General features: G+C 57.1%; 1 protein-coding gene across 1 annotated transcript in view; it reads left to right on the forward strand.

Moving 5' to 3' along the window:
* Window positions 1-5165: 5165 nt before the first annotated feature.
* Window positions 5166-18158, forward strand: part of LOC128820678 (serine/threonine-protein kinase pim-3-like) — a 45973-nt gene continuing 32980 nt past the window's right edge. The window contains 3 exon segments of the mRNA XM_054001493.1: window positions 5166-5552; window positions 5555-5731; window positions 5958-6134. Coding sequence (XP_053857468.1) covers window positions 5282-5552; window positions 5555-5731; window positions 5958-6134 — 625 coding nt within the window. The 5' untranslated portion in view covers window positions 5166-5281.

Consider the following 18158-nt stretch of genomic DNA (forward strand, 5'->3'; position numbering starts at 1 on the left):
CTCCTTGCAGATGAGGAAATTACCAGGAAAGCCACCCTGCAAAACAGGGCAGCTATCGATTTCCTGCTGTTGGCACATGGGCATGGATGCAAAGAATTTGAGGGATTGTGTTGCTTCAACTTGTCATCAAAAGGCCAAAGTGTTCAATCATCCATCCAGGAGATGAGAAACCTCATTGGCAGCGTGAAGCAGGAGAATGAGGACTGGTTCAAGGGCATGTTTAAGGGCTGGGATCTTTCTGGGTGGGTGTTGTCCCTTCTAAAGGACATTTGTTATTTTGTAGTTGCAATCTTTTTAGTTTTGCTATCATTTGGGATTTTCAAGCGAATCATTTTTAGCATTGTTTCCTCCAAGTTTGCAGCCTCCGCACCTGTTGTGGTTGCTGCTGCCACCACGGGAAGAGAATGGTGGGAAGATGGAAAACAAAACAACACTGCAGGTTGATAGCCGCAGTTTCTCCTTCCCCCAAAGCTCCGTTCATTTTATTAAATAAAAAAGAGGGAGATGTTGCAGTGTGCAGCTACGCAAATGGAGCAAAAGGGCTTTGTGAATTTGAGATGGGAGTTTCTATTTCCTAAACCTAAAGCTGGAGTTTCTATTCTGTATTTTTACGTGTATTCATCCTTCCCCCTGGAGTTATTCCCATTGGATTTTACCTATAATGTATTCACACTGGGCATTGTTCTATTGGTTTCACCTTATCTCTTATTTTCCCTATAAAACCTTTGTCTGGACCCAAGATCGGGGTCACTTGTACGTGCAGCGATCGGGCAAATACAACCTACTTTGGACTGCACAACAAGTGTCCAATCTCTTGAGTCTCTTTGTCTCGGTCTCGCCAGCACTCTCTAAATAACTGTGTCCGCATCAGACGAACCACAAAGGAGTTTGTCGCTCCTGTCTCTCTCCGGCTGCTCCCGGAAGCGTCTGGCCAGCGCTCCGGGAAACAGCGACCGGGCGAAAACAAGGAAGCCGGAGAGAGAAGACAAGAACGAAAAGCGACACAATCCACTTGCTCTGTGTGGTGTCGGTGGCGTGGCAGGATGTGGGAACCTTTCCTTGAAACATCCACCCCAGCACCGGCAGTCGGGGTGCCAGGAGGAGTTGTGCTTCTGTGCCAATCACCCCCAAGGCAGCTTGAACTCCTTCATAGGCGGCCAAGATTCCCTTCTCTGTGGGAGTGTACTTGGCTTCAGACCCTCTGTAGCTTTGGATCCAGAATCCCAGTGGTCGGCCTCGAGTCTCCCCAGGCACCTTCTGCCAAAGGCTCCAGGACAAGCCATTGTTCCTGGCTGCAGAGTAGAGCACATTCCTCACCTCTGGTCCCGTCCTGACTGGGCCAAGGGCTACTGCACGAGCGATCTCCTGCTTGGTCTGGGCAAAGGCTTGTTGCTGATCAGGGCCCCAGTGGAAATCGTTCTTTTTGTGGGTGACCAGGTAGAGAGGGCTCAAAATCTGGTTTTACTCAGGAATGTGCATTCTCCAAAAACCGGCTTCCAGCAGAATGTGGACGATCCTCTCTCCTTTCTCAAATACTTCCATTGCTGTGTTCCCCCACACAATGATGCCATCGATGTACTGCAGGTGTTCTGGAGCTTCACCCTTTGCCAGTGCAGCCTGGATCAGTCCATGGCAGCTGGTGGGGCTGTGCTTCCACCCCTGGGGCAGTCGGTTCCAGGTGTACTGCACGCCCCTCCAGGTAAAAGCAAACTGAGGCCTGCATTCTGCTGCCAGAGGAATGGAGCAAAACGCGTTAGCAATGTCAGCAGTGGCGTACCACTTTGCTGCCTTGGACTCCAGCTTGTACTGGAGCTCCAGCATGTCCGGCACAGCAGCGCTCAGCGGTGGAGTCACTTCAGTCAAGGCATGATAGTGCACACTCAATCTCCATTTTCTGTCAACTTGTGCACAGGCCAAGTGGGGCTGTTGAAGGGTGAGTGGGTTTTGCTGACCACCCCTTGGCTCTCCAGCTCACGGATCATTCTGTGGATGGGATCACGGCATCCCGATTCATTCAATACTGCCGGCGGTGCACTGTCGAGGTGGCAATTGGCACTCGTTGCTCTTCCACCCTCAGGAGTCCTACTGCAGATGGGTGCTCTGATAGTCCAGGCAAGGTGTTCAACTGCTTCATGTCCTCTGCCTCTCCAGCAGCTATGCCAAAAGCCCACCTGAGTCCCTTTGGGTCTTTGTAGTAGCCATTCTGGAGGAAGTCTATGCCCAGAATACACGGGGCTTCTGGGCCGGTCACAATGGGATGTTTCTGCCACTCCTTCCCAGTCAGGCTCACCTCGGCTCCCAACAGGGTCAATTGCTGCGATCGATCCCCCGTCACCCCGGCAATGGAAACAGGTTCTGCCCCCACATGTCCCCATGGTATCAGGGCACACTGCGCACCAGTATCAGCTAAGGTTTCATATTTCTGTGGCTCTGATGTGCCAGGCCATCGGATCCACACTGACCAGAGATCCGGTTTTCCCGTGCCTCTCCCTGGCTCGAGGCAGGGCCCCTCTAGCCCTGGTTCCCATTTCTTCCCTGGCCATACATACTAGAGGCTCCTTCAAGGGGATCTGACAGATCATACCCGGCAGCTCGGTCAGGGGAGGCTGAGGCTGCCTTCACCTTAGTGGAATTCTCTAGATTAGTGTTTCCCTGCTTGCGTAGACACAGCCATGCTGCCAGGAGAGAAGTGTGCTGATGAACTTTGGACCTGATTAGCATAAAAGATTTGATAGTCAGAATGCCTTGGCAAGAAGAAACAGAGCTTTGAAGACTGCAAGAAGACTGAATCAAGAAAGAGGATTGAATCAACTTCTATGAGCAAGAGATGTTGCAAAATGGATAAGTTTGTTTATGTGATGGTTCACCCAATCATTGTAGTAAAAAATTACTAATCTTTCTAGAATTGTGTATAAGCATGTGTAGCCCATGTGAAAAACATGTTCACTCTCCTGAGAAAATGTAAAAAGTTTAATAAAGGACAATAGGATACAAGGACCATGGAGCAAAGGTTATTTATGGCCAGGTGCATCTTGGCACTCAGCCAAGAGCACCCTGTTACCTTCGGGGATCCCCCTTAAATACCTTTTCCCTCACATCAGCCTGTTGCATATTCACAGCCCCTTCTCCATATCCATAACCTAGTTTACATTTTCCAGGAACTATTTTACATGGCCCCTCCTTGGGTTCGCCTTTTCAGAGCATGCGTGTTTCCTGGCTGGAGTTTGGCTCCTTCTCTTTATCACTTCCAATTCGGGCCTTGGTCCACATTGCCTTCAGACGGTGAGTGCTGATCATTGGCAGAGCTGTAGCAGGTGTCCTCATCCTGTGTTCATTGGATGTTATCCCATCCAAGCAGGCATTTTAACACAAGCAGATTTCTGTCAGCTATTGCACTACTATGTCTAAGCTTAATTAACAACAAAATTAGAAACTATATCTTTGCAACAAAGTTACTTTAACATTGCACATATAAAATCTATTTTAATATTATGGAAAAGCCAATATTATAATATGTATTGATAACACTCCTCTCCTGCAAGGAAAGGCCGACACAGCTCGGCTTCCTCAGCCTGGCCAAGAGACTGAGACTTGATCCAACTGTGGCCTTCCAGGACCTGAGGGCAACCTACAAGAAAGCTGGACAGGGGCTTTGTAGGAGGGCAGGCAAGGACAGGACAAGGGAGAATGGATCCAAATGGAAAGAGAGTCAGTTTAGGTGAGGGATTCAGAAAAAAGACTCTCCTGGAACAGGTTGCCCAGAGAAGGTGTGGCTGTCCCATCCCTGACAGTGCTCAAGGCCAGGCTGCATGGAGCTCTAGACAAGCCGGGCTAGTACAAGGGGTGCCCAGCCACAGCAGGGGGGTTGCAGCCGTGTGATTTTTCAGATCCCTTCCGAGCCAAACCATGCCACGACTCCATGATTCTGGGATACTTCCCCTCCTCATCCTCTGGCAGAAAAACAAACTTGGCCCCAAGTTCCACACTGCAGACCATGTCCTTTGGCAGTCTGCAACTGTCTCAACAGAGGATGAAAAGAGATGAATTTAATGACACGATTTCCCTTTTCTACTTGAAAATTAAATGCTGCACTCCTGTCCAAAAACTGTTGGAAAGTGTCAGAAGAGGCAATTCTTCCCCATGAAATGCTTCACCTCAGCCAAAGAAGAAAGAAGCCACAAGCCAACTCTTCTTTATTGCTACATTGTTTGATTTGGTCACTTCTCTAATAGGAATTCCTTTGGGGTTTTATTTGTTTGTTTCTCTCTTTCGTTCCGCGGGGCGCGCGGCGGTTCCGCAGCAGCAGCAGCAGCAGCAGCAGCGGCAGCAGCAGCAGCAGCAGCAGCAGCAGCGCTTCTCTCGACCGGTTTTCCGCTCGACTTTCCACTCGCTTCCCATCCCCTTCTCCCTCTCACACTCACTCCACTCCCGTCCCATCCCGTCTGTGTCCCGCCTCTCCCAGCCCGGCTGATGCCGCGTCCCGCAAGGCGCCCCTCGGCGGGGCCGCCCCGTGCCCGCCCCTGCCCGTCCCGCCGCGGAGCCGCCTCCGCCGGGCTCTCTCCGTACTGGCTGTGGTGCCGCTGGAAGTGCCGCTCGCTCTGGTGCTGGCGGAGCAGCGCGGTCTTTTGGCTCCGCCTGGCGCGGGCTCTGGCCCGGCCCCGGCCGAGGCCGCGGCCCCGAGCGAAGCCCCTGCCGCGGTTCCGCCCGCAGCCGCCCTGCTGCTGCCCCGCGCCCGCCCCGTCGCCGACAGCGTCGCCGGCGGCTTCCCCGCTCCGAGCTCCGCCGCTCGTCAGCTCGGCCGCCGGCCCCGAGCCGCCGCAGCCCGGGGCGGCTCGGCAAGCAGCAGCGCGCCGGGCGCTCGGGTTGCCGGGGCAGAAGAGCGGGAGCGCGGTGCCGTCCGCACGGGCGGAGAAGCCTCCCCTGGAGCAGCTCTACCGGGAGGGCCCGCTGCTGGGGAGCGGTGGCTGCGGCAGCGTTTACTCCGGGACCCGGCTCGCCGACGGCGCCCCGGTAAGAGACGGGGTCCGAGCGGAGGGGGCGGCGGGCGGCGGGCAGCGAGCTCAGCCCGGCGCTCGCCTTGGCTTGCAGGTGGCCATCAAGCGAGTGTGCCGCGATCGCATCCCGGAGTGGGCGCGGCTGGTGAGTGAGCGGGGCCAGCGGGAGAAGGCGGCGGGGCGTGCCGGGCGGGGCTAAGGCGAGGCCCGGCAGGGTGGCAGCCGGAAGGCTGCGAGGGGAGCGAGCGGGGAGTGAGCGGGGCCCGCGCAGCGTCCCGGGCCGGGCAATGGCGAGCGGCGGCGGGGCCGGGCAGGGGGTGGCCGAGGCGCGGCGCAGCATCGGCCCCGCTGAGGGCATCGCGGTCCCCCCGCAGCACAACGGCGCCCTGGTGCCCCTGGAGCTGGCGCTGCTGTGGATGGTGTCGTGCCCTGGCTTCCGCGGCGTCGTGCGGCTCCTGGACTGGTTCGAGCTGCCCGACGGCTTCGCGCTGGTCATGGAGCGTCCGCAGCGCTGTCAGGACCTCTGGGACTTCCTGCACGAGCAGGGGTTCCTGATGGAGCGCGGGGGCTGTTCCGCCAGGTGCTGGAGGCCGTGCGGCACTGCACCAGCCACGGCGTCCTGCACCGCGACATCAAGGCCGAGAACGTCCTCGTCGACCTGGCCACGGGCGAGGCGAAGCTCATCGACTTCGGCTGCGGCACGATCCTCCAGGACACGTTCTACACCCGGATGTCAGGTGAGCCCAAAGCCGGGGCCCAGCCGGGCAGTGGAGGTTCCCCCCTTGGCTGGCAGAGGGGAAAGAGGGAGAGAGGGAGGGGAGGGTGCAGAATCCTCCCTCAGCCGGCTGCAGCCAAGTTGCTTTTCGGCGGGGCAGGGGCTGGCTGTTGTGGAACGGGGGCGGGCTGGGAGGGAGGGAGGGAGGGAGCAGCATCGGCCTGATGAGCTGTGCCCGTGTCCCATAGGAACGCCGGAGTACAGCCCACCGGAGTGGATCCTCTTTGGCTGCTACCATGGCCAGCCAGCCACCATCTGGTCCCTGGGCATCCTGCTCTATGACCTGGTCTGTGGGCACCTTCCTTTCCACACAAACGAGGACATCGTCCGGGGCCAGCTCTTCTTCCCGCCCCGGGTGTCTCAAGGTGGGGATGCGCCTTCAAGGCTGGGGAGGAGGAACGGGGCTGGGAGGGGGCAGCTGGCACATCAGTGTCCTGCTCTTGCAGCTAGTGAGGCGGTTGATCTCCTGGGCTTAGCTGGAGGAGGTGGCACGTGTGCCTCTGTGCTGCTTTCCTCCGGAAGGGAGGATCGATGGGAAGCATTTGGCTGCAGCTCCGAGCACTCCTAGTGTGGCCTGGGCACCGTGGAATGTGGCAGAGCATGGACAGGAGCCTTGTCCCGCTGAGCGGCGGTTTCTGGTTTCTCTCTGCAGAGTGCCAGCACCTCATCAGGTGGTGTTTATCCATGGACCCCGCAGACAGGCCATCACTGGAAGACCTTATTGAGCATTCTTGGCTGCAGGAGCCCTGCCTGGCCCAGGAGACAGCAGAGACCCATCCCTGTGCTCAGTAGGATCCAGGGGCCCAGCAAGCACCAGCTGCACGCGTCTCGTGGCACTCCAAGAAAACCCCGGAGCGTTTCCCTGCGGCCGCAGCATGGAGGAGAGAGCGCAGCTGAGGAGATGCTTCCGCTGGTCCCCGGCGAGTTGTGGAGGGAGCGGCTCAGTGCTCCCCGTGCCACTGGAGAAGTGGTGGCAGTGCGGTGAAGGTGCCACGGACTGGAACAGGTGAAACATCCCCCTGCAGCTCAATGGCATCGGGATGTCCCCGCAAGCCGAGGCACAGCTGGCGTGTTCTTCTGGAGCACCACGTGGAGCTGGGAACACCATCCTGGAGCTGGCCGCTGGCGGGGCAAAGCCGACCGGCTTTGGCTGCGGCCCCTTCCTGGAGGACACGCTCTGCGCCCCGATGAAATCAAGATGAGTCCCCAGCCGGCGCAGGGGCGGGGGGATGCTCGTGCTTCCAGGCATGGCAGGGCTCGGCCTGGCCACGCGCCGCAGGTTCCCCGCTCGGCGGCGCTGGGGAATATTAATTTTTCCCCCGGCTGCCGAGCTGCTTTTTGGTGGGACAGGGGACGGATGTTGTGGAAGGGGAGCCGGCTCCTGGCCTTGCTGACAGCTTCTGCCAGCCAGCCTGGCACGGGCTGGGGCGGGGTCAGCCAGCCTGACAAAGCATCCATCCATGTGGATGGGGGCAGCAGAGGGGGATGGGTTCTGAAGCCGTGCCCCAGCTGGTCTGCTTTGCAGGCCCTCGAGGAAGGGGTGTGTTTATGGGTGGGAAAGGTGGGGTTTTTCCCCACCCATGGACAGGTTTCATTCTCGCATGGAGTGGTCAGACCCTCCTCAGGCCCATGAAACGGTGACAGGCTGTGTAGCTTCTTCTTGTTTCCAGGTCTTGTTTTGAATTGACTTTCATGCAATTGTTCTTTATTTTCCCAGGAAGATTACACCTGGTGCCCAGACCGGACAGGGAAGCGCCTGCACCGTCCGTGGAGCACATCCAGTGCCAGCGCTACCCCAGGGGTCACGGCCTGCGGGGACATCCCCTTCAAGAAGGATGAGGACCTCGTGTGGGATCGGCTCCTCTCCTGGCAGCAGGTCTGCAGAGGTGGGTACCCGGCTCCACAGCTGGGCTGGCAGAAGGGCTTCGGGCAGAGGGCAGCGGGCACACAGGCATCCCGCCTGTGCAGCTGCTGAGGAGGCTGCTGTGCTGTGCTGAAGCGGAGGAGGTGGAACGTGGCCTCCCACGCTGCCCTTCTCTCGAAACAAGAGAATGGCTCGGGAGGTTTGGGCTCTGAGCACAGCCAGCAGCCTGGCCTGGGCACAGGCCATGGCAGGACAGGGCACAGGAGCCTTCTGTGACTGACTGTGGCTCTCTGGTTTCTCTCTGCAGGCTGCCAGCACCTCATGCCATGGAAACGGCTCCGCTCGGCCTGCCAGGCTGGGAGGGCTGGAGGGCGGCGGGTGTTCATTTGCTGTCAAAAAGAAATCGTTCTATTTTTTTGTCATCATCATGATCAGAGCATTTCTTTCATCCTTTTCCAAGCTTTTGGCCTCCCTTCCTCCAGGGTAATCTTTTTGTGTCCTTCCTCAGCCACTTGATGGCATTTGGCAGGGGGGGTTAAGCAATGTGAAAAGTTCAACAACAGCACCTGTTGCCGACTGCAGCAGCCCCTTCAAGAGCCCTGAGCTTCCAGCGAGGTCCACGTGTACCTTGCAAAAGGGAGGGGTTTGCAGCGATGGCGTTGTCGCCCTGCTGCAAAAGCTGGGAGGTAGTCAGAAGTGGCAAAATGCCAATTTGACTCAACCCCTGCCCAGGTTCTGCATCTTTCCCCTCTGCTCGGTGACAGGCAGGCAGGGCTGGACTCCAGCAAGGTTCAAGTTCTTGGTGCTCCCTGGCATCAAGGGGATCAAGTAAACTCTTGTATGCAGTGACTGCAATAGGGCTACTGACGGAAAAAAGGAAATGTCGTGAGGTGGGGAATCCTTCTTGTCTCCTTTGTCTCCCCAGGAGCCCCTTGGAAAGGGAAATGCCCACACGGGTTTATCTGACTCCTTCCCAGCCAGCCTTTCCCTCAGTCCCGGCTCTCATTTGCTCCGCAGGCTTCACCAGCTCGCTCTGCTCAGAGGAGCTCTCAGAGGAGAAAACGCTGCCTGGCGTGGGGCTGGCTGATCCCTGTCTCATCTTGATTCCATTTCCCCGCTCCCTCCCCCATCCAAGAGAGCGAAGGATCCCCCACAACCGGTCACGATCCACTCTTGCGGGGTGTTTGTGATGGTTTGTTAACCGATCCCAAAAGTGCAAAACTGCAAATGGCAAGGGACCATCAGTTTAATCACAACAAATGCATCTTTATTTAGGTACCAACAGCAAATGTGATAGAAGGGACAGAAAAGGGAAATAGAGAGAAAAGAGAGGAAGGGGAATAGAGCTACCACAGTTGAGACGAGATCCTCGATGGTCCAGCCATCATTCACTATCTCAAATAACTGGAAAAAGCACTGGAAAAGAATTTGTTTTTTTAAAATTAAGTTTAAAAAAAAGGGAAGGAATTCCATAAAGAAAACCAAAGAGTAAGAATACAGTAATTTAAACTTCTCAAAGCCCTTTGCTAATGGAGCCCTGAAGCCCAGTCACGTGCAGTGCGGCCTCGGCGGTGCCTTTGAGCCCAGAACTGCCAAGGGTCAGGGCCGGGATGAGCCTTCACCCAAAACAGGCTCCAAGACTGAGTGGGAATCAATCCAGAACAGGGCTCACACAAAGAGCAAAGCCTCAAGGCCAAAGCCAAACATTCATCAGGTTGGATTTTGTGAACACTGAACTGGAGCAAATTTGCTTGTCTGGTAACATCACTGTCACCATGAAACTTTACATGAGCTACTAAATAAGCACTGTCCTGTCCTGAACTGTGTGGCCCAAATACTGTTGAGAACTTGCTCTGCCTCTGCCCTGTGCCCCCGGGGCTGCTCTTGGCCTGGCAGCCTCAGTGGGAGCCAGCACTGGCTGCAGCCCCAGCGGGCCCCCCAGGACAAGGCCCAGCAATGAAGAGGCCAATGAAAGCACTGGGCAGCAGCAGAGCCCTCAGCAGAGTTCTTTGGACAACCACGGACTGGCCACAGCTCCAGTGCAGCATGACTACGAGTCAGGCTACCAATGCTATGAGCAGAGTTACAAGAAAGCTGTGGAGAAAAATCAACAACTGACCGTCTGCTCTGGTACAGCTTCCGAATGCCAAGATAGCAGCCGATCAGCACGAGGGGCACGGTGAACAGTGTCACCACCGTGCCTATCATGCAGGACCTGCGCACATCCTGGGGGCAGACAATTCTTGGGAGGCACACTGGATCCGGGGCAAATATTCCTGTTTCAGTGATAACGTCTGTGGGAGCAGTGGGGAGCGTGAGCCCGTGCTGTGCTGCACTGCCGAGCTGGCAGCACGGTGGATACGGCCAGGACGTTCTCTGTTTCCCCCAGAGCTGGGGCCTGCAGGCCCCTTGCCGCCCCTTGGCACAGGCTGTGCCACCCAACAAAGCCCAGCAGGCCGGGAGGAGAGCCTGGGGCCAGCGCAGCTGCTTGGGCAGTCGCTGCTTCGAGGGACACGGGCCAAACCCATCCCTGAGCAGCCCCTGCCAGCCCTGGCCCTCCCTGCCCTGTGACAGCTCCCCCAGCCCCAGGGGACAGAGTCAGGCCCTGTCAGGACACACAGGAGCCTTGCTCTCCCTCTCTGCCCTTTCCCCACCATGGGCACCCCGTGCAGCCACTCCCAGGTTTCAGGACGTGTCTCCCACGGAGGGACCCCAGCAGGATTGCTCAGCCTGGCAGAGCCTGGCACAGCAATCACCTTCTGTGGCACTGTCTGGCATCTCCTCCCTTCGTGTATCGGGGGCTGGCACGGAGCCACGGCTTCCTTCAGGAAGTGCTGCCTTCAGCAAAGCCCTTTGGTCCATCTCTGGGGAAAGGAAAAGGGCCAGCTGGATCTGGTGGAACCATTCCCCATTGGAGAGATGGCATCTTCAGCAAGTTCTACTTTTCAAAGACATGGATAATGATCAGGAAAAGGCCACGGCTCTTGGGGCTGCCACAGGTCCCTCCCTTCTACAAACAGCTGCCACTCCTGATCTACCCGGAGACCGGGAAATTGCAGGGGATTGCAGACCCATGGTGCAGTTTGGGCTCCCTGTCAGCTGATGCCAAATGCCTTCCTGCAGAGGCTGGGGAGAAGCTGCAGCCAGGCCAGGCTGGGAAACAGCCCTGCAGGGCAGGAAAGCAGCAGCGGGGCAGCCAGGCTGCCATGGATCCCTTCCCTCTGTGCCGGGCAAGGCGTGTCCAGATGTGCAGAGAAAGCCCCCGGCTGCTGAGTCCCAGGGGAAGGCTGAGGGAAATGCACCCACCACGGCGTCTCTCCAGATCACTCAGCATCTGGTCCATGTGTTTCGATGCCTCCAGGGACTTCATGTGTTTAGTAGCTCTGTTCCTCCCTCTCGGCGGACCTTAAGAGAATGCATGTCCATTTCCCCCGGAATGGATCCCACAAAACCAGGGCTCAGCCTGTGGGGTCAGCAGGGACACACAACTCACCCCTGCGATGGGAGCCGGGCTTGTGCGCAGCAACCAGGAAAGGAGCCTGAAATGTCCTCCCTGCAGACACACCTGTAACTCAACAGGCACAGGAGTTTCTGTCACCTGCTTCCTGCCAGGTTGTCAGTGATTATTCACTGAGGGGAAGTCGAGAAGTTACCTCCAGAATCTACCAAGGGTTCCAAACCATCTTCCATCCCAGCTGCTGGAGAAGCCTTGCTAGCATGCTCATCTAGAAGGGATCAGAGATCAGAACCATTTCCTGGTCTGCTGGGATCCCCCTGTGCCTTTGGGAAGTGGGCACTGCAAGGGGGTCGGGTAAGGCTGTGGGGGCCAAATTTCCATGGCCATGGCCAAAGCTGCCCAGGGGCCTGGGGAGCTCTGGGCTGGCTCCTGGCCACTCTCCACACTCTTTGCACGCCCTGTGCAACATCCCTGGAGGGCAGGTACTGCCACACAGCAGAGATGGCAGCTCAAGCCTCAGCAATTACCTCCTCTGACTGTGCCTGGCATCGCCTCACTTCCTGCAGCAGGGGCTGCCAATGGTCCATTGCTTCCTCCAGGAAATGCTGCCTTCAGCACAGCCTTTCGGTTCATCTCTGGAGACAGGAAGAGGCACAGCTGCATTAGATGGAGCCGTTCCCCTTCTGGGAGATGGCATCTTCAAGAGGCAATACTGGACAAACTCATGGTTCAGGAAATCATCAAAACTTTTGGGATTGGCCAGGCCACTCCCTTCTACACACAGGTGCCATTCCTGATCTACCCGGAGACCGGGAAATTGCAGGCATCTCGGGCCCATGGTGCAGTTTGGGCTCCCTGCCAGCTGATGCCAAATGCCTTCCCGCAGAGGCTGGGGAGAAGCTGCAGCCAGGCCAGGCTGGGAAACAGCCCTGCAGGGCAGGAAAGCAGCAGCGGGGCAGCCCGGCTGCCATGGATCCCTTCCCTCTGTGCCGGGCACGGCGTGTCCAGATGTGCAGGGAAAGCCCCCGGCTGCTGAGTCCCAGGGGAAGGCTGAGGGAAATGCACCCACCACGGCGTCTCTCCAGATCACTCAGCATCTGGTCCAGGTGTCTGGCTGCCTCCAGGGATTTCTTGTCTCCTGTGTCTGTGTTCTTCCATGGAGAAGGACCTTAACATAAAGATGTTCCATGTCCCCTTCAGGCCAGAGTGGCAGTGAGTGCCCCTGGGTGATTGGTGCCCTGCAAAGCACTCCCTCAGCTCTGCCTTCCACTCAGGAGCAGGGCCAGGGGGACCACGTGCCTGCGGTGGCCCCACACTGGCATGGAAGGAGCCCCTTGCAGGGCCGTCCTCGGGGGAGAAAGGATTCCCTGGAGCTGCCAGCAGCTCTAAACCCAGCCCCAGGCAGGGCCAGGGCTTGGCAGCAGCAGCAGGAGCAGCTCAGGCACCGCGGGGCCGGCAAAGAAGCTGCAAAAGGCACAGCCCCGGGGCACAGCCCTGGGCCCGGCCCCTTCCCTCTCTGCTCTTCTTCCTGGCTGCACAGAGCACAGGGAAGCGCACACTGGAATTGCACACGGAAGGAAGATGGACAGCTAAATGCTCCTTCCTGCCACTGACAGCCATTCTGTGGGATCCCTCAGGGATCCAGAATGGAGCCGAGCAAGTTTTCCAGAATCTTTCAACCCTGTGATGCTGCTAAGGGAAATGGCTCATGAGGCACTGATTATTCTCTCAGGAAAGGCACACAGAAAACTTGCCTCCAGCATTCTCCAAGAGATTCAAGCTGTCATCCTGTAGGGCATCCGGATAAGCCATGTCGCCATGCCAAGCTAGAAGGGATCAGAGATCAGAACCATTTCCTGGTCTGCTGGGATCCCCCTGTGCCTTTGGTAAGTGGGCACTGCAAGGGGGTCGGGTAAGGCTGTGGGGGCCAAATTTCCATGGCCATGGCCAAAGCTGCCCAGGGGCCTGGGGAGCTCTGGGCTGGCTCCTGGCCACTCTCCACACTCTTTGCACGCCCTGTGCAACATCCCTGGAGGGCAGGTACTGCCACACAGCAGAGATGGCAGCTCAAGCCTCAGCAATTACCTCCTCTGACTGTGCCTGGCATCGCCTCACTTCCTGCAGCAGGGGCTGCCAATGGGCCACTGCTTCCTCCAGGAAATGCTGCCTTCAGCACAGCCTTTCGGTTCATCTCTGGAGACAGGAAGAGGCACAGCTGCATTAGATGGAGCCGTTCCCCTTCTGGGAGATGGCATCTTCAAGAGGCAATACTGGACAAACTCATGGTTCAGGAAATCATCAAAACTTTTGGGATTGGCCAGGCCACTCCCTTCTACACACAGGTGCCATTCCTGATCTACCCGGAGACCGGGAAATTGCAGGCATCTCGGGCCCATGGTGCAGTTTGGGCTCCCTGCCAGCTGATGCCAAATGCCTTCCCGCAGAGGCTGGGGAGAAGCTGCAGCCAGGCCAGGCTGGGAAACAGCCCTGCAGGGCAGGAAAGCAGCAGCGGGGCAGCCAGGCTGCCATGGATCCCTTCCCTCTGTGCCGGGCACGGCGTGTCCAGATGTGCAGGGAAAGCCCCCGGCTGCTGAGTCCCAGGGGAAGGCTGAGGGAAATGCACCCACCACGGCGTCTCTCCAGATCACTCAGCATCTGGTCCAGGTGTCTGGCTGCCTCCAGGGATTTCTTGTCTCCTGTGTCTGAGTTCTTCCATGGAGAAGGACCTTAACAGAAAGTTGTTCCATGTCCCCTTCAAGCCAGAGTGGCAGTGAGTGCCCCTGGGTGATTGGTGCCTTGCAAAGCACTCCCTCAGCTCTGCCTTCCACTCAGGAGCAGGGCCAGGGGGACCACGTGCCTGCGGTGGCCCCACACTGGCATGGAAGGAGCCCCTTGCAGGGCCGTCCACGGGGGAGAAAGGATTCCCTGGAGCTGCCAGCAGCTCTAAACCCAGCCCCAGGCAGGGCCAGGGCTTGGCAGCAGCAGCAGGAGCAGCTCAGGCACCGCGGGGCCGGCAAAGGAGCTGCAAAAGGCACAGCCCCGGGGTACAGCCCTGGGCCCTGCCCCTTCCCTCTCTGCTCTTCTCCGTGGCTGCACAGAGCACAGGGAAGCGCACACTGGAATTGCACACGGAAGGAAGATGGACAGCTAAATGCTCCTTCCTGCCACTGACAGCCATTCTGTGGGATCCCTCAGGGATCCAGAATGGAGCCGGGCAAGTTTTCCAGAATCTTTCAACCCTGTGATGCTGCTAAGGGAAATGGCTCATGAGGCACTGATTATTCTCTCAGGAAAGGCACACAGAAAACTTGCCTCCAGCATTCTCCAAGAGAATCTCTCCAAGAGAATTCTCCAAGCTGTCATCCAATAGGGCATCTGGATAAGCCATGTCGCCATCCCAAGCTAGAAGGGATCAGAGATCAGAACCATTTCCTGGTCTGCTGGGATCCCCCTGTGCCTTTGGGAAGTGGGCACTGCAAGGGGGTCGGGTAAGGCTGAAGGGGCCAAATTTCCATGGCCATGGCCAAAGCTGCCCAGGGGCCTGGGGAGCTCTGGGCTGGCTCCTGGCCACTCTCCACACTCTTTGCACGCCCTGTGCAACATCCCTGGAGGGCAGGTACTGCCACACAGCAGAGATGGCAGCTCAAGCCTCAGCAATTACCTCCTCTGACTGTGCCTGGCATCGCCTCACTTCCTGCAGCAGGGGCTGCCAATGGGCCACTGCTTCCTCCAGGAAATGCTGCCTTCAGCACAGCCTTTCGGTTCATCTCTGGAGACAGGAAGAGGCACAGCTGCATTAGATGGAGCCGTTCCCCTTCTGGGAGATGGCATCTTCAAGAGGCAATACTGGACAAACTCATGGTTCAGGAAATCATCAAAACTTTTGGGATTGGCCAGGCCACTCCCTTCTACACACAGGTGCCATTCCTGATCTACCCGGAGACCGGGAAATTGCAGGCATCTCGGGCCCATGGTGCAGTTTGGGCTCCCTGCCAGCTGATGCCAAATGCCTTCCCGCAGAGGCTGGGGAGAAGCTGCAGCCAGGCCAGGCTGGGAAACAGCCCTGCAGGGCAGGAAAGCAGCAGCGGGGCAGCCAGGCTGCCATGGATCCCTTCCCTCTGTGCCGGGCACGGCGTGTCCAGATGTGCAGGGAAAGCCCCCGGCTGCTGAGTCCCAGGGGAAGGCTGAGGGAAATGCACCCACCACGGCGTCTCTCCAGATCACTCAGCATCTGGTCCAGGTGTCTGGCTGCCTCCAGGGATTTCTTGTCTCCAGTGTCTGAGTTCTTCCATGGAGAAGGACCTTAACAGAAAGTTGTTCCATGTCCCCTTCAGGCCAGAGTGGCAGTGAGTGCCCCTGGGTGATTGGTGCCCTGCAAAGCACTCCCTCAGCTCTGCCTTCCACTCAGGAGCAGGGCCAGGGGGACCACGTGCCTGCGGTGGCACCACACTGGCATGGAAGGAGCCCCTGGCAGGGCCATCCACGGGGGAGAAAGGATTCCCTGGAGCTGCCAGCAGCTCTAAACCCAGCCCCAGGCAGGGCCAGGGCTTGGCAGCAGCAGCAGGAGCAGCTCAGGCACCGCGGGGCCGGCAAAGAAGCTGCAAAAGGCACAGCCCCGGGGCACAGCCCTGGGCCCGGCCCCTTCCCTCTCTGCTCTTCTTCCTGGCTGCACAGAGCACAGGGAAGCGCACACTGGAATTGCACACGGAAGGAAGATGGACAGCTAAATGCTCCTTCCTGCCACTGACAGCCATTCTGTGGGATCCCTCAGGGATCCAGAATGGAGCCGAGCAAGTTTTCCAGAATCTTTCAACCCTGTGATGCTGCTAAGGGAAATGGCTCATGAGGCACTGATTATTCTCTCAGGAAAGGCACACAGAAAACTTGCCTCCAGCATTCTCCAAGAGATTCAAGCTGTCATCCTGTAGGGCATCCGGATAAGCCATGTCGCCATGCCAAGCTAGAAGGGATCAGAGATCAAAACCATTTCCTGGTCTGCTGGGATCCCCTTGTGCCTTTGGGAACTGGGCACTGCAAGGAGGTCGGGTAAGGCTGTGGGGGCCAGATGAGAATGGCCATGGCCAAAGCTGCCCAGGGGCCTGGGGAGCTCTGGGCTGGCTGCTGGCCACTCTCCACACGATTTCCTTGCCTTGTGCAACATCCCTGGGAGGGCGGCTGGAGCAGCCCAGGGCCCATGGGGGCTTTCTCCCTCCCACAGAGGAAACCCTCCCTAAAGCCCAGGGGAAAAACCATCCCCCAGCACTTCCCAGGGAGCAGGGAGCGCTGTCCCGGGAAAGTGGAGCCAGGCTGCCGGCTCAGCTGCTCCCCGCGCTTGCAGCGGAGCAGCCTGGGCAGCCCTGGCAGGCAGGGCCACGGCCAGGAGGAGCGGGAGGAAGAGGCGCAGAGCAAGGGCCATGGTGCCTTGCCCTCTGCCAGTCCCCAGCTCTTGCTGCCACCACTGTCCTGACACCGCTGTCCCAATGTCAGCACCACTGCTGCCACCGCCGCTGCTGCCGCAACAGTTGTGCTCAAGGGCTGACTGCTGGGTCCTTGTGGTGCTGTGCAACCACGAGGCTCTGGCAACTCTGTGACCTCAGAGCCTGCTGTGCCCTCAGCCTGCTGTGACCCCAGAGCCTGCTGTGACCTCATGGCCAGGCTGGAATTGTGTGGGGAGTGGGATCTGCCTTCTTTGGCAGGGATCTCATCCTGCCCAACAGCTCTGTCCCAGGGTTGTGACACAGTCCCTGCCCAGCTGATCTCACAGGTTGGCGCATGAAGGGATGGAGAGCAGCCCGGCCAAGAAGGACTTGGGGCTGCTGCTAGATGAGAGGCTGGACATGAGCCAGCCTTGTGCATGCAAAGGAGAGTGCCCGGCAGGTTGAAGGAGGTGATTCCACCTCTTTGCTCTGGTGAGACTCCACCTGGAGTACTGTGGAAGATGTTTTATATTGCTGGCCGGGGCTCTATGTACAAATCACCAACGGGACGGGACTGCTGAGGAACGCGTCTCGAGCTGGTTCTTTTCCAGCATCAGTCTCATTCCATGGTTATGACAATGGGCAGATGCCAGCAGCTCACATCCCCGGCAGCAGGCAAAGAACTTAATGGTACAACTTACTTTAAAAGCTTTTTGACCAATCACACAAAGCAAAAGCATCTTGACAATAAATTTCTCCAATCACTATAAGCACACGTATCTTTTGGTAAAACAATATTTGTTTGATTTATTTCTTTCCAATACAATACCTACTTGTATTGTAAGCCTTAAAACCCAATGCACAGAGCTCCATTAGTAAGCTTAGAACATCCTAATATCTTGATGGAGATATTTTCTGTAGCTTAGGGAGTTATTCTAGCCAAGCGTTAATACACAGACCATTGTACTATCTGTCCTTACTTTTCCACTACTTATATAATTTTTCTGCTGACAAATCTTACAGTTAATGCTTAGCTCTAATCGCAGTTCCGCTGTCTCTGAGGCCTGCCTTTTGCAGCTTTCCCAAAACCCTCTGATTTTAAAGATTCCCGCCTTTTACAGCGACTTCTGTGAGCAAGCCAGAGAGAAGTTTGATAAGAGGATCCATGTTTACCCCTGAAAGAATTTTCTACCAAGGTCGTTGACATAGAAACCAAGAAAGCAAGAAGGACAAAATAAGAGAAACCTCCAACTGCCTATTCCAATCAGCACTTGGCTTGTCTCTCGTGACCAATGAGTCAAGTGTAAACTTAGGAGCTTTGTAAGAATGTAGAAAAAGCATGCATGCTAGAATAAAATCAGGGTTTGAAGCCTTCTGGAAATGGAGGGTGTTGCTTTGTATTGTCTCCGTCGCTACCATGACAGAGTACTGCATCCAGCTCTGGGTCCCCAGCACAGGAAGGACATGGTTCTCTTGGCTCTAGTCCAGAGGAGGGACAAAATGCTCGGAGGGCTGGAGCCCTTCTGCTTTGGAGACACGCTGGGAGAGCTGGGGGTGTTCAGCCTGGAAGAGAGAAGGCTCCAGGGAGACCTGATTGCTGCCTTTCAGTACCTTAAGGGGGCTTCTAAAAGAGATGGGACGGAATTTTTAG

The sequence above is a fragment of the Vidua macroura genome, chromosome 30, assembly GCF_024509145.1.
Source record: "Vidua macroura isolate BioBank_ID:100142 chromosome 30, ASM2450914v1, whole genome shotgun sequence".
NCBI classification, from domain to species: Eukaryota; Metazoa; Chordata; class Aves; order Passeriformes; family Viduidae; genus Vidua; species Vidua macroura.